The sequence below is a fragment of the Schistocerca serialis genome, chromosome 9 (genome assembly GCF_023864345.2).
Source record: "Schistocerca serialis cubense isolate TAMUIC-IGC-003099 chromosome 9, iqSchSeri2.2, whole genome shotgun sequence".
Classification (NCBI taxonomy): domain Eukaryota; kingdom Metazoa; phylum Arthropoda; class Insecta; order Orthoptera; family Acrididae; genus Schistocerca; species Schistocerca serialis.
Genome location: NC_064646.1, coordinates 211,709,581 through 211,725,353, shown reverse-complemented (window position 1 = coordinate 211,725,353; position 15,773 = coordinate 211,709,581). Strand labels below are relative to the sequence as shown.

Genomic DNA, 15,773 nt, shown 5'->3' with positions numbered 1-15,773 from the left:
GTACCAGTTTTGTATAGGTTGTCCTGATTTTGTCCTGATTTTATTTTCATGCAATGCATCACTTATTCTCTTGGCTGCATGTTTTTGCCGTGTCAGGAGGTATCGTGTGGCAATTGCTTTAATCAGCAGTATCATATGATTGTCAAAGGGATGCTGATTTTTCATGTGGTCTGCTAACTCCTTAAACACTGGCTTGAATATGAATTCAATAAGCACCTCGGACACACATTTGGAAAACTGATTTTTCAAAGGAACTTTAGAATTACCTGTAGTATAGCACCTGAACACTTTTTCTGCACACACACAGATGTCAACAACATCATTTGATGGTAAAACCAACCATTCCCTACTCTTTCTATGAATGAGAGAATAAGCAACATGGCTACCATCCCCTCTCAACACAGATAAACATGGTTCACATTTTAAGGTTTTCTCTAAGTGACACACCACAAATCCAGCTATATATACTACAATATGGACTGCCACTTCAGAGAGATAAATTCCAGTAGCAAAGTAATCGTGGTCGTTGTTAGTTGTCGCTGCACTACTTTCCGTGCTTAGTAACTGCCACCGTTCCGAAGTGTTAGCCACTTTCTTCTTAAGTCGTCGCTTAGACTGCTGAAGAGTTTTAATTTGTTTTTTGTACTGATCAGTTTTTCTTGTGAGGTGTTCACACTTCATCTTCAGTTCCTTACTTTCAGAGGATGTCTGACTATGTTCTGGTGGTCCTGCAGTGAACTCAGGAACAAGAGCAGGAACTTCTTCATCCAGCAACACTGCTGACAGCAGCCAAAACTGAAGATGGAAAGGAAGAGCTCTCCTTCCGCAATGGTGGCTTTCTTTTCTTGTCTCCCTAAATGAAATAAACAGATGGAAAACATTAAGAACTGTTTTTAACAGATGGTTGAAGGTGTTACAGTCTTTGCCATGTTACAGCCTACTAATTACTCCTATTCTTAGTCCTTTCCAGAAATATAAATTCTATTTTTCCAGCAACTATTTATCTTGTTCATAAAATACTCCTTACTCTAACAAAAACCGTTGTTGTGTTCAGCAGACAACTTGAAATGCCTCCCATGTGCGAATCTACAATTAATACACACTTATTGAAAAAATATAAACTTTGAACATGTAAAATATTTCTGCTGGGGTGTCTTGTTTAACTATCACACTGTATCGCTATGTGTGCTGTCAGTTAACAAGTTCTCAATACAACTGGTCCAACAGTTAATGATATAAAATTGTGTGTTAACACAGCCCAAGTGTTAATTTCTGTGACTTCACTAAATAATTATACCAGACAAACTTGTTAGCTTCAGTAGTCTCATAATCTAAACAGCGAACCTGAATTTTCTTCTCAAATATTCTCTTGTGTGCAGAGGCTGATGCTCATCAAAAAGGAGTTTCATAAATTTGTTTCTACATGACAATGTGGAGAAACAGATTATCTCTTTATAACATACTGTGTAGCTGCAGAAACACTTCAGTGTTCCAGCACCTCCCCTCTTAAATTCTATATACAGCATGGAATCATTCCTAGGCAAAAGCTATGTGTAAGGACCTAATCAGGTGGAAAGTGAAATTAATGTATTCAAATGACCTGAAGGAATCCTCCCAAAATCAACATATATAAGTAAAACTAGAGCTGTATCAGTTACTTCTAAAACATAACTGCCGTTAACTAGCAAAGACAGTGCCAATGTTGTACAACACAGTAGACCAGACAAAGTGAGATGTTCACAAACTACTGCCTTAAATATTCACATAACTGATATAATTTACTTCACACGTGTATTCCATTACTTTCGGAGTTAGAGCTAAATAATAGAAATTGAAAACTAAGTTAGCTATACCATCCCTCCAAAGCCCCATAAATACATCTTGTTTGTAATACGTACTGGGACATTTCAGTTACGTTACACTACTGGGAAACACTGTTCATTACCACCAATATTTACTGAAATACGGTACATAGAATGGCAAATCTACACAGTGTCCTGTTTAGGCCTATACAATTACGCCAGTTAATGTAGTGTTAGCTTTTAATTTGGTACATGATGAAGACAAAGTGAGTTACTCAACACTTCGATTATCGACGATACGTACGTATTATACTGAAACGTGAACTTGAAAACTAAGAATTTAATTCTTTGAATTAACATACCTTTTGCAAATGTTTTGGGTGTGTAGGGAAAACTGATGGTACAGCATTTTCTCGGAGCCTTACTGTTGAAAGGGAAGTTCGGTCTATGTCCTCTTCTCGGAAATGCTGGGAACATATAGTGCTCCATTTAGACGCACGCCAATTCTTCCTCCTCACGGCATTCTCCCACAGAGCTTTCCCACTTTCATTTTTAGGAAATCTAGAATCATACAGGAGAAAAACACGCTATAGTACAAGTACCGATGTAGCACACGTTCATTCACAATGAAGTTGTAAAATCACACTTAACGAGACAACTTACACATGAAATTATTCCCTTCGATTTCGCATCACAATCAGAACGATTCGTACATCCGAACACCACACAAGTCACCATAATAGCGCAAAATCCTTCCAAAAGCGAGCGACAAACCTATGCGCACAAGCTTACAGCATCAATGTTTTGGTCGGACTGAGATGGCTACCCTCGGCTTCACATAGCTTCGCAGCTGTGACGTCACGGCGTCTTCCTCTATTCTTACCTCCATGATATACATATAAGCAAATTCCAGCGGCGAATATGAAGCAAAAGACCTTAAAATAACAAAGAAAGCGAGCGAAATGAGAATAAGAAAGCGTAATGGGAGTGGGCAAATGTAGCACATTTCTTAGCAGCTTCTTCCAGAATTCTAGAATACGTATAGAAGCCCTGTGGGTATGGTCACTTTATGTCAATTTCCGGTCAGAAACGTCAGTGCAGTAAAGGCTCCCGTAAGCGATCAAACATTTTGAACTTAATTATAAGTTTGACGTTTTTAAGAGAAATTTTGATTCACAGGAAGTTTGTCAAGATGGCGGACGTTGTTTGTGTTGACGTTTCGCCGCATTTGTTAGCGAAAAACTGTTTTCTCACAATTTATCTCACTGTAACGTGGGCTTCCACTGCTATGAAAACTACGATCAAGTGTAAAAATGAAATAGCACTGACAGTTACCAAAATGGTATAAGTACCACATATTTCCCAAACGTATACTACGCATGAAGAGATTAGGAACAAAATCAGTATTTTATAACGCTTCCAGTGACATACAACCGAAGTGGAATGAAATAATAGAAATCGAATTTCTCCGGTTCTCCCACGCACGACATGTGTTTCATGTTCCCACGTTGCGGTATTTTAATTACCTATCATTAGAGGACCGAGTAGAAGAGAATAAATTTTCACATACTTGTGTCTTCTTTTTCAATGTGATGGCGAAGTAACGCTAAACAAGTTATTAGACGTTTCGTTGTCCATTCGCAGAAAGTTGATGTACCGGTTCTGAGTGAAACATTTTCCAGTTGCATATTTCTCATTTTAAACCATTCTCTGGACCGGCGTCTTGTTTTCATATTCTTTAAATACAAAGCCAGGTGCAGCGTTAGAAATTCTTTATCTGCATTTGTAGCCATTCCCACTAGTGCCAAAATAGAGCATACAAGAAAAGTGTCTGCTTCAAAAGTAAGGTTAAATTGACAAGCTTTCTTACTGCGCGTAAGGGCTTGTTTGACACATCCGTGGCTAAGCAAGAGCGAACTTCACCGAAAGTTTGCTCTTCTAGGAGGGATTTCATAAGTTTTAAAAAGTTTCACTGTCCACTCGAAGAAAGTTGACGTAATATCGCGTTCTGAGAATAATATTTCCTTCAGCGTATTTTCATGGAAACACGGTGCCAAAGTCAATGCCAGGTCTGCTTTGTCTGCACTTGCGGCCGTTCTCTAACTACTGGCAAAATACACACGAACACGAATAGCGTGTTCTTCAAAGTAAGGTTACACTGACAAACCTTGTTTGAATTGAATATCTACGGGCTTGCCTGGTAAACCCGTGGCCAGATAACAAGGATTGTGTTAAACTCGTTTCATCGTTTACGGGGGCCTTAAGTCGCCTTTTTTAGTGGCGCGGCGTGCGAGACACTCCCAGTTCTCTTGCGATGTGTAATGTTGTATCTTTGCTTTATTTGTGTTCGCACTTCGCATTCAGAGTTGCAGGTGGAGTTACAGAGAATGAGGTGTGACGCTTGTTTACAAATTTTTAATTTCAGGCTTTTGTCTGTCGATTCGAGGTGACAGTCCTCGTATCAGTTAAAAATCAGTGTAGTGAATAACACAGCCTTAAATAATTTGAAATTGCTTTGTGCAGTATTGTTATTAGAAGACTTTTCTGTACTGTGACACATTGATTTGTCAGGAACCCTTCTTAAGTAGTATGTAATTCTAGAGCAAATTATGAATAAATTTTTCTGATACGAGGGTGTAAACATGTACAGTACTTTTATATTCCTGTCGGGGAAACGAATAGTTGTAGTGAAATACTGTAAGTTTCTTTGTATATTTAAGAGTATTATTTTTCGTTTCAATTTCGTGCTAAAATAATCGTTATAAGCGACATCTAATTAGTAGTCACTCTCTGAAATCTATAGCACTGTGGTATTTCAGGGTGCCACAAACAGACATTTATATACTCACAGGCCTAGTTTGACAAAGATAGTGCAGTTAGCCGGCCTTGGCCGTTTAATAAAATCGTCCCTGCACTTGCTTTTAGTAGTTTAGGGATATCACAAATTCTGAATGAGGATGACCGGATGCCGATTATAGAACTCCATCCACTGTAATACAAAGCCAGCCAGTTAATAATAGTGTACTCTCATTCGCTTTATATAAAGTGTTATGCACTGATAAAAGAAAGCTTGTTCTATACCAGCTGATGTCAAGATCAAGGCAATGATGTCTTATTTATGTATTGCTTACTGCAACATCAGTTTACTTCCCTGAAAATCTGAATCAACATCCCTCCACAGTGAGAGATATGAAGCCCAGGAAGAGGCTCAAATGCCAGTATCATAAGATTCCGTTTTTTAATATTTTACTGAGAGAGAGAAATTGTAGTGCAAAAGTATGTTGCGAATTGAGGGCAGCGTTTTATTATTTACTCATGTTAGATGTTGTCCCAAACTGGGTAAAAGTAATTTAGTGGCCCTGCCATACATTGTCCATAATTTATGTATGATACTGGTACTGATACTGTGTGTTAGCTAAGTAACTGTCCCCTGTAAAGTGTATTTCTCAACAAGTACAGTTTTTAATTGCCTATTTGGAAAAGTTTTTTAGTTATCCCCTTAATCTTCTTTAACAGTTTATTGTACAATTTCATTCCTTGGTGGACCATGCTGTTTTGAGCTTTATGTTTATTTCTTGGTAATTGTGTGTTCAATCTAGATTTTGTCCCTTGGTCATAGACAGGTCTATTCACATTTACTTTTAATGTTTTGTTTATCATGCATGACTGAACTACCATTGTAAATGCAATACTATGAATGATCTGTAAGATAAACCTTTTCACTTGCATTTTGCTATATGGTGTTGCTGTGTTTCTTTGTGGTTAGCAGGTACTTGGTAATTTTGGTGCAATTTAATTTCATTTTTCCTTTTCATTTAGATCATGTCCGTACAATGTTTGTATGTATGAAACAGGATAAATCAGTATAATGAAGTAACGGTTTATGAGCTATGAAAGAGTAGGTAAACACTGCAGTTTTAGCAGCTATGAGGTACAATTTGATAAATTAAATTAATGAACTATGTTAATGAGAGCTTAGACAGAATATAATTTGCTGTAAGCCTACCAGTATTAAAGCAGCTCTTGATGAATGTGTGGCTGTAAAGTACATGGGCCAGTTAATTATCATTGTGATTAGGTGTGTACGTAAGGAAGTGTAAACAGATTATTACAGAGTATAAAAGTATGGCATTATGAAGTATTAAATGGTACCAAAAATTATAAGTAGACTTTCAGAAATTCCGTAATTGAAAAGAAATGGGTTTCCATTAAAACTTCCAGAAAAATTTGAACCTCATTTCCTTTATTTTTATTTACTGTGGAAAATTGTTTTAATTCCTGTACTTATTTTGCACAAATATCAAATGAGAACCAAATAAATTAATGCATGTGTAGAGTTGCTTGTACGTTGCAAACATATCAATTTATCTAAAACCAGATGGCCCACTTGACACAGAGGTTTCAAGAGAATTAATTCCCATGACATATCCACTGCTGTCCATGAACATCTGCTCCAACAGCCGAGAATTTGAGAAGCTAATTCTACCAGAGGAGATGCACTTTTGCTCAGCAACAGAATTGTTCACTGCTATAGACATTTTCCTTTGTGTGCCTGTCCTTACCATCTTTGCTGATTGGGAAGTTAGTACTGATCTGAGAGAGACTGCTTCCCAATATTGTTACATTTCTCAGAAAAGAGATTCCCCAAAAGGAAGCCAATAAGAACAAACTCATTGCCGTACAGTCAGTTTGCGAAGCAATGTGAGGTGGAATGAGCATGTGAGAACTGTGTTAGAGAAGGTGAATGGTCCACTTTGGTTTATTGTGAGAATTTTAGGAAAGAGTGGTTCACCTGTAAAGAAAACTGCATATAGAATGCTGGTGTGACCTATTCTTGAGTACTGCTTCAGTGTTTGGGATACACGCCAGGTTGGATGGAAGGAAGACATTGAAGCAATCCATAGGCGGGCTGCTAGATTTGTTACTTGGTTCAAACAACACGTAAGTTCTTTAGGAAATCAAATGGGGACCCTGGAGGGAAGGTGATATTCTTTTCGAGAAACACTATTGAGAAAATTTAGAGAACCAGCATTTAAGCTATATTGGGAAAATGCAGTCAGTCTAAATAAGGAGACTGCTTATAAAATACTTGTGTGTCCTATCTTAGAATATTACTCAGGTGCATGGAATCTATACTAAATTGAACTAACAGAGAATATTGAATGCCCTGAGAGAAGGGCAGCATGAATCATCAGGAAGTTCTGTGAACAGTGGGAGAACTGCACAGAAATGCTGATAAAAAAAAATTGTATACCTATAGACAGATGGACTAGCCAGTAGCTCAGTACAGCCACCAGTCTCTCAAGACTAATGATAATAAATATAACCTAGCTTTAGGAAACATGTTCTCACATTAGAGATGAGGGAGGGAAGAAAGGAGTGAGCAGGGAAAGTGGATGCAGGCACACGCAAGGGAGATGCTTACCTCATATCCTAGGACTTGATTGACCTGCATTCACTTCCCTTTTTTTTCCTCCTCCTCTCTTTCCTGGTGAAGGAACAAGATTGTTTAAAGCTATATTTTATTTATTTTTGTTGGTCTCGTGTGTGTGTGTCGGCGGTATTGATCTAAGGGAAGTACTCATTGGCTTGTCTGTCTGTATATATATATATATATATATATATATATATATATATATATATTAATGGAAAAACCTGAATTGGTAGACATTTGTCAAATGAATCTAATTCTCCTGGAAAATCTGGAAATATACCTCAGCTCCCAACAAAGACAAGATTAAAGTAACTACCCCTTGTAAGGAGGCATTTATGTAGTCATTCTACATATCTGTGTGTGTGTGTGTGTGTGTGTGTGTGTGTGTGTGTGTGTGTGTGTGTGTTTGTTTGTGTGTGTGTGTGTTTGTGTGTGTGTGTGTGTGTGTGTGTGTGTGAGGGGGGCGGGGGGCGGGTAGAGAGAGAGAGAGAGAGAGAGAGAGAGAGAGAGACACTTGGAAACATTGTCTTTGCTTACCCATGGCAGTCAGTAAATAAGGGCAAACTTGTGGATGTACTTTGAATAGTGGTTGCAGAGGTGTGGCAAGATACATTATATAGAGGCCTTCAAAGAATATTGTAAAATAAATATCGTCTAGGGGAGAGATCCCTCATTTCTGAATATTTTATACTGGACTCCTAGTGCTGCTGTAAAAAGCTACCTCATTGATACCATGTTCCAGATGCACTGTATGTTGACAGAAATATCTTTGTAGTGTGTGATTAAATGTTTCAATTTGCTGAGGTTAGTAGCATATTGTTTAGTAAGAACAGATGTGTACTCTGTAAATACCAGTGTGAGGGAGGTTGTTAGTATGCTGGAGTTTTAGAAAAAGACTTGAAGGTGTACAAGGAAACTAAATTCTACATTCATCATTAGCCTAAGAAGTGAATGTACCATTAAGAGTTAATGGTATATGTGTAAATTATGTGGTGAGACTAATTTAACATTGTGCTTTGTTGCTTCAGTTGTTGAATAACTGATTTGTTTGTATGTTTGATGGTGAAAACTGAAATATGCCGTACTACAAAGTAATGTAATTGGATTATCGTCAAAAATAATTGATTATTTTTGTTGTTATATTACATAGTAAGATCAATGGATATACAGCAAGCCAAATGCTTGATGAATAAAGTGCTGTACAACAAACAGATTGCAGAGGTAATACAATATTCCTGAACAGATTGCAGAACTTAAGGAACATAATAATAATAATTTTATTGTCATTAGGCCAGTACAGCAATAGACAACATCACACACATGGTGCAATACAATTAATAATTTAAAGAAAACAGGCTAGTGTTTATCATCACAGTATTATATTACATTTTTTCAGTTCCTTTATATCCTAAAATGGACGAGTAACTAATGAATCATGTGGTGATTGTGTGAATCACAAAGCAAAAGTTTTGTGTGTACCTTCTATGAAGAATGAGTAATTACCATCATAGTTTTCTCCTGTGTGTTAAGATGTCATGCATGCAACTGGTTTCCCCATAAAATATATGCTGTTAGGCATTGAAAAAATGAAAAATAGGATGTTCTAACATCAACACTTCAGCTACACAATCCCCAAGTCACTTTAACAGATAAATTACTCTTGACGTCTTACCACTAATATAACGTGCATGTTGGCCTGAATGTAATTTATTGTCTAAATGTACTGTACCCCTACCGAGCGAGGTGGCGCAGTGGTTAGCACACTGGACTCGCATTCGGAAGGATGATGGTTCAATCCCGTCTCCGGCCATCCTGATTTAGGTTTTCCGCGATTTCCCTAAATCGCTTCAGGCAAATGCCGGGATGGTTCGTTTGAAAGGGCACGGCCGATTTCCTTCCCCATCCTTCCCTCACCCGAGCTTGCGCTCCGTCTCTAATGACCTCGTTGTTGACGGGACATTAAACACTAATCTCCTCCTCCTCCTCCTCCTCCTCCTCCTCCTCCTACTGTACCCCAAAATCTGAACATAACTTGTACCATCTGATGGAAGCTTGTCTTTAAAAACTGTCTGCCATGCGTTATTTCCATTCAGCAAGAATTCATTTGATTTACACCAACAGGATGCTTGAGAAATTGTCTTTGCAACCGAAGTTTTGAGACCACTAAAATCATTACTACTGCGGAGAAAAGTTGTACTGTCTGCCTATAGCACTTTACTGGACTTCATAAATGATGCAAGTTATTAGGAACAGGAATAGATGCAGTCCTTGTGGAACACTTACCTGATCTTGTTCTAAACAGGACATTCCTCTGTCATACTTACAGTCCTGTAGATATGATTTTAATAGTTTTAAGGTTGCTGCCACTAAAGACATAGAATTCCATTCTTTCTAGTAGCGATGTATGCCCTACTCAAAGGCTTTGCATGGACCACAAAAAATGACACAAGCAAAGTCTTTAAGCTCAAACACTTGAAGTAGGTATTTGAATACAGAGTCTTACGTGGCGTCAACAGTACACAAGCTTTTTTTCAAAAATTTTGTTATCGATTAACTATTTATAGATTTTCAAAGTAAACAGGTAACTGTTGGTAAATTATGTTTCATTACTCTGGTAAAAGCTGGGACCATGGAAATTGGCCTGTAACTTGAAGGAAAGTCTTTACTTACTTTTTATGTGCTGAAAATACTCAAGACACTTATAAGCGCACTGGGAAAATATTCCAGGGCTATGCATTTGTTTATACAGTATGTTAAGGGGTATACAATACAGTCTATTATTTTCTTTATTACTTTGCAAGATTTATCATATCTACCTTCGAGAAGGCGAATATCACTGGTGCCACAGGGCTGGATGACTGCACTGTGCACACTTGGCAGCTGCAGACAAGGCTGCCTCTACATCTATGATGAGCCAACCCCCACCCCCGGCAGACATACTGAGTGTACATTGTCTTTCTTTCCAGCCTAACTTCCTGGGTGGCTCCATAACACACCAAACATTTGTGTCCCCAATAACTAGCAAACCCTCACCCATGTGTTATCACCTACCACTCAACCAGCTGTCAGGGCAGCACAGCCTGTGGACAAATCAAGTGACATGTGGGGTGTCACATGGAACACACCACATTCTCCGCCACTGCTGCATCCCAAGACAGCAGCCCGAAAACAGCCAACTGTAGCTGAAAGCACATTCAGCTGTTCATAAACTGCTGCCAACTCCTCCTGCATTCGCACACAGCATGCACACATCCTACCCATGCTATCAAGACTAACTGAAGAAGCAGACTATAAAAGTAGACAGAAACCTAGATACGCAACTTGCTATCCTCCTGATGGGCCACCAGTGGATGCTGGTGCCTTAACAAGCTGTGTAGCTGGTTGTTCAAAAGAATGGAAACTGCACTACAGACTGTCTGAATGTATATGTACATAAAAAAATGTGAGATTTAAACTCTTAAATAGAAAAACACACACAAAATGTAAGAAATGGTAAAACACAAGAAAATCTAAATACATAACTTGCCATTCTGGAGGTGTGAACAGGCGACAGCAGAGGGCCTGACTGACTGGCTTACTAAACGAACATGTGCTTGCCTTCAAAACAAAACAAATTAGCAACTACTGTACATACTGAATGAATTTATACTTACAAAACATGAGATTAAACTTCTTAAATAGCAAAACACATTCAAAATTGAAGAAATATGCTACTAGTAAAACACAGGAAAAGCTAAATACTTAACTTGCAGCTCTGTAGATGTGACAAGGTGACTGAAGACCACAACAACAACAACAGCAACAACAATCCCTAACATTGATTTGCTGCAGAATGCTTGGACATATTCTCAGTTCGAAAATAATAAATTTCTTGAAATTGAGAAGCTTATGTCCCTGTATCAGCATAGTTTTAGAAAGTATCATGCATGCAAAATTTAACTTGCCCTTTCCTCACATGATATACTGCGAACTGTGAATGGAGGGTAACAGGCAGATTACACATTTCTGGTTTGCAGAAAGCATTTGACACAGTGCGCCACTAAAGACTGTTAACGAAGGTACGATCATGTTCTCAGATATGTGAGAGGCTTGAAGACTTGTTAAGTAATAGAACCCAATATGTTGTCCTTGAGGGCGAGTGTTCATCAGAGACTAAGAGTATCATCAGGAGTGCCCCAAGGAAGTGTGATAGGACTGCTATCATTCTCTATATTTTAAATGGTTTGGTGGACAGGGTGGAAAACAATCTGCTGCTGTTTTCTGATGATGCTGTGGTGTACAGTGAGATGTCGAAGTTGAGTGACTGTGGGAGAATACAAGATGACTTCTTTGGGAAATTGTGAAAAGGGAAACAGGTAAGGGCCTCAAGGATCAGGAAATAGTACTCAAAAATAGTGAAAATATTGAATTAAAAGATGAAACTCTGGCAAATTACATTAATAATTACTTTTTAAGTGTACCAGTGTCATTAAGTAAAAACTTTACTAAACATGAGAAATTAACAGCCCCAAAAGTAGACAGTAGTGTGTTGTTATGTCCCACAAATGATAATGAAATATTAAAGGTGATAAAGAGTCTAAAATCAAAAATGTCTGCAGGTGTGGATGAAGTGCCTGTGTCAATAATGAAAAAAGTTGCCCAACAAATTATAAAGCCACTGGCATACATTGCCAATTTGTCTTTCAGCGATGGAGTGTTTCCTGAGAGGTTGAAAATCTCTAAGGTTAGGCCTCTGTTTAAAAAAGGAGATCCATACAAGGTAGAAAATTATAGACCAATATCCCTTCTCCAATCATTTTCAAAAATTCTAGAGAAATTAATGAAAACCAGACTCATAAATTACTTAGATGCTAACAAACTTCTAAACTGCAATCAACATGGCTTTCGCTCGTGCCACAGCACAGAATCAGGTATCCATGCCTATACCAAAGAGATTGTCAGGAATCTCGACACTAAAAAATGTGTAGTGGGAATTAACTTAGATTTATCTAAAGCTTTTGATACAGTAAATCACAAAATTCTGTTAAACAAGATGGAGGCAATAGGTGTAAGGGGAGTTGTGAAGCAGTGGTTTGAATCTTACCTTCAAAATAGAACTTAGGTCATCGCAGAACATAAAAATCAGAAAATCAAGTGGGTCTCAGATGCAAAGAAATTGGAAATAGGTGTCCCACAGGGCAGTGTTCTTGGTCCCTTAGTATTCTTGCTTTATATAAATGACATAAAAAATCCTAATATTTCTACCAAAATAATGTTCGCAGACGACACTAGCATAATTATAAGTGATGATAAAAAATCATTAACCACCACAACTGATATGGTCCTAAAATATACTCAACATTGGTTTAATGCTAATGAGTTAACACTTAATCTAAGTAAAAAAAATTATATACAGTATGGCAAAGCAACTCAAGATATGGGCCTCCAGCTAAACCAATGGATAAGAAGATAGAGAGTGTACAATCCACAAAGTTTTTGGGCATGCACATTGATCAAAACTTAAGCTGGAAAGACCATCTCAAGCACTTATCCGACAGGCTCAATTCGGAATGTTTTGCATTGAGGATAGTATCTAGAGTATGCAGCACAGACTGTACTAGACTAGTGTATTTTGCTTACTTTCAGTCCGTGTGTTACGGCATAGTGTTCTGGGGTGAAACTAAATCAAGCTTAACAGATATCTTCAAATTTCAGAAAAGAGCTATACAAATCGTAACACATAGCTCTCCAAGAACTCATTGTAGGCCCCTTTTCAAAGAACTGCAAATACAATACCGTCACTGTATATTTTTAAAAGCATTCTGTGTACAAGAGCACATATGAAAAATCTATGTACAAATGAGGACTGCCATAATTATAATACTAGAACTCGTAAGAATTTGTATGTAGAAAGGGTAAGGACAATACAAACCCAAAAGCATGTAAGTTATTTTGGAATAAAACTTTACAATGCTCTGCCAGTGTACATGAAGGAAATAATAGATGAAGTAAAATTTAAGACTGAGATTAAAAATTACCTTTTAAGCAAAACTTACTATGACATAGATGAGTACTTTGATTGTGTAAATTTATTGCCAAAAATTTTAATTTATATGTCTAAATTTGTACCTTTAAAAAATGCCTTGAAAGTGATATTCCATTATTATGTCTGTAGTACTTGTACTAGTATGGTAACTTTGTTGTGACAATTCCTACATCATGTAAATGATTTACAGGAAGATAATAAAATGAAATGAAAAATGAATGAATGACTTGGACACAATTTCTAGTTGGTATGATGAATGACAGCTAGCTCTAACTGTTGTTTTCTATCATTGCCTAATGCTCCCTCTGAAATTCTCAACAACCTCTGGTTCTTTCTACTCCTCTAGGACCCATCTCCATAATTTCTTATCTTTTTGCAATTTCTTCAGTTTTAATCTACAGTTCATAACCAATAAATTGTGGTCAGAATCCACATTTGCCCCTTTGAAACATCTTACAATTTAAAATCTGGTTCTGAAATTTTGCCTCACTATTACATGATCAATCTGAAACCTTCCAGTGTCTCCAGATTTCTTCCACATATACAACCTTCTTTCATTATTCTTAACCCGTATTAGTGATGATCAAATTATGTTCTGTGCAAAATTCTGTCAGGTGGCATCCTCATTCTTACCTTTACCCCATTTATTTTGAATAGGAAATTAGGGCAGAGAATGAATTACTGTGGAAATTTTAGGGATATGGTTATTCTCACTAGTATCAACAGAAAACAATGCCAACAACAATAGTTCAGGTATACATGCTGATGTCACAAGCAGAAAATGAAGAGAGAGAGAGAGAGAGAGAGAGAGAGAGAGAGAGAGAGAGAGAGAGAGAGAAAAGGTATATGCAGACACTGAACACGTAATTCAGTATGTACAGGGAGATGAAAATCTAATAACCATGGGAGATTGCAAATTTTAGTAGGCGAAATAATACAACACACAGTTATCAGAGAATGTGAGAATGAGAAATTAGATAGGTAGACCGAACAACTAAGGAGCAGGTTCTGAACCGAATTGGAGAGAAAAGAAATTTATGGCACAACTCAACTAAAAGAAGGAATCAGTTGACAGGATATGTCCCGAGGCATCAAAGAAATGGAATCTTCTTTGGAGCTGTGGGTGACCTATAATATCTTCCAATTACTGGGAACAGCTCTTTGCTCAAAGAATATCTGGTGGTAAATTATGACTAAGAGTCAAGATACTCCCTCAATTCTGTATTGAACATGAAAGGGAAACCATCGGGCATTGGTTGAGTTATACTAATGTCACTTACTTTTAAATATCAGTACTGCTGACATCAGTATCACTCATCTTTGGTATATGCTTGTATCATGGTGGCAATATGTCTTGGATTTCCTTCTGAAGAAACAGTGAATATTTTTAAAAAAATGTCTGTTTCAGTATCTACATCAACAAACAAGTGCGTGGACACTATCCTCTGTTCATCTTGCAGCACTAACATATGACCTGATTTTAGTAGTATTTTGCGAAAGTCAAGTAATGACATTTTGTTGGGGTGCTACCAAAAGTTTCACATACTGCCCTTCTAGTAATCAAGCTTGTTTCTACTAACTTCTGTTTATCTGCAGTTCAGTTGTTCTGTTTAGAGGTGTGATATCTTAACCTTCTGATTTACTGGTTTACTAATTGTGATAACTACCGATACTCTTCTCATCCTGGTTTACTACTAAACTGAACCTGAGTAACACTTCCTCTGTATATTCATTTTCTGAATTAAAAGATTCTACCTCCCATCTGAGAAATGAGGTGTCATCCTCCTTACCTAATTTACTGAAGCAGTGGACTTTCTGTTCATTTATTAGCTCTTTGTGGTGATCACTTTTGCTACAACTGCATTGTGTTCACTGAAACTATCTCTGTTTGCAAGTCATCAAAGCGGTTAGTTCTGCTCATCATCAAAAGAAAAGAATACAGTCGAAGATAAATGGGTAGCTTTGCGAGATGAAATAGTGAAGGTAACAAAGGATCAAATAGATAAAACGACAAGGCTAGTAGAAATCCTTGACCATCACCGGAGATACTGAATTTATTTGATGAAAGGACAAAACATAAAAATGCAGCAAAGGAAGCAGGTGAAAGGGAATTACAAACATTTAAAAAATAAAATTGACAGAAATTGCAAAATAGCTTAGCGGGAATGGCCTGAAGACAAATGTAAGGCTATAGTAGAATACATCACTAGGGTAAAGAGAGGTATCATCTAAAAGAATTAAAAAGGCCTTCCTAGAAAAGAGAAGCAGCTGTTCAGCATCAAGAGCATGATTGGAAAACCAGTACTAAATGAAGTACGGAAAGGTAAAAGGTGGAAGGAGTATAGAGAGAGGCTATCGGTACATATGCAGCAGCATGCAGTACCTAATATGCTCTGAAATGCTGCACATAAAAGCGGGTTATATTGCTGATAGAAAGATAGGATCAAGTGTTTTGGGTAGCCCTTGGGTTAGGGACCTTTTATATACCCAATTGAATCCGCAGCTCGTGGTC

At 37.5% G+C, this 15,773-nt stretch overlaps 1 protein-coding gene across 3 annotated transcripts in view; it reads left to right on the top strand.

Annotated features, from left to right (window-relative positions):
• The first annotated feature begins 4,065 nt into the window (after positions 1-4,065).
• The window catches only part of LOC126418689 (DNA ligase 4), a 302,986-nt gene continuing 291,278 nt past the window's right edge, over positions 4,066-15,773 (top strand). For 2 of the 3 annotated variants that reach the window (XM_050085583.1, XM_050085582.1), the window contains exon 1: positions 4,430-4,499. In XM_050085583.1, coding sequence (XP_049941540.1) covers positions 4,445-4,499 — 55 coding nt within the window. In that variant the 5' untranslated portion in view covers positions 4,430-4,444. Of the gene's footprint in view, positions 4,195-4,429; positions 4,500-15,773 lie in introns of those variants that run through there. The other variant, XM_050085584.1, reaches the window with a different exon arrangement.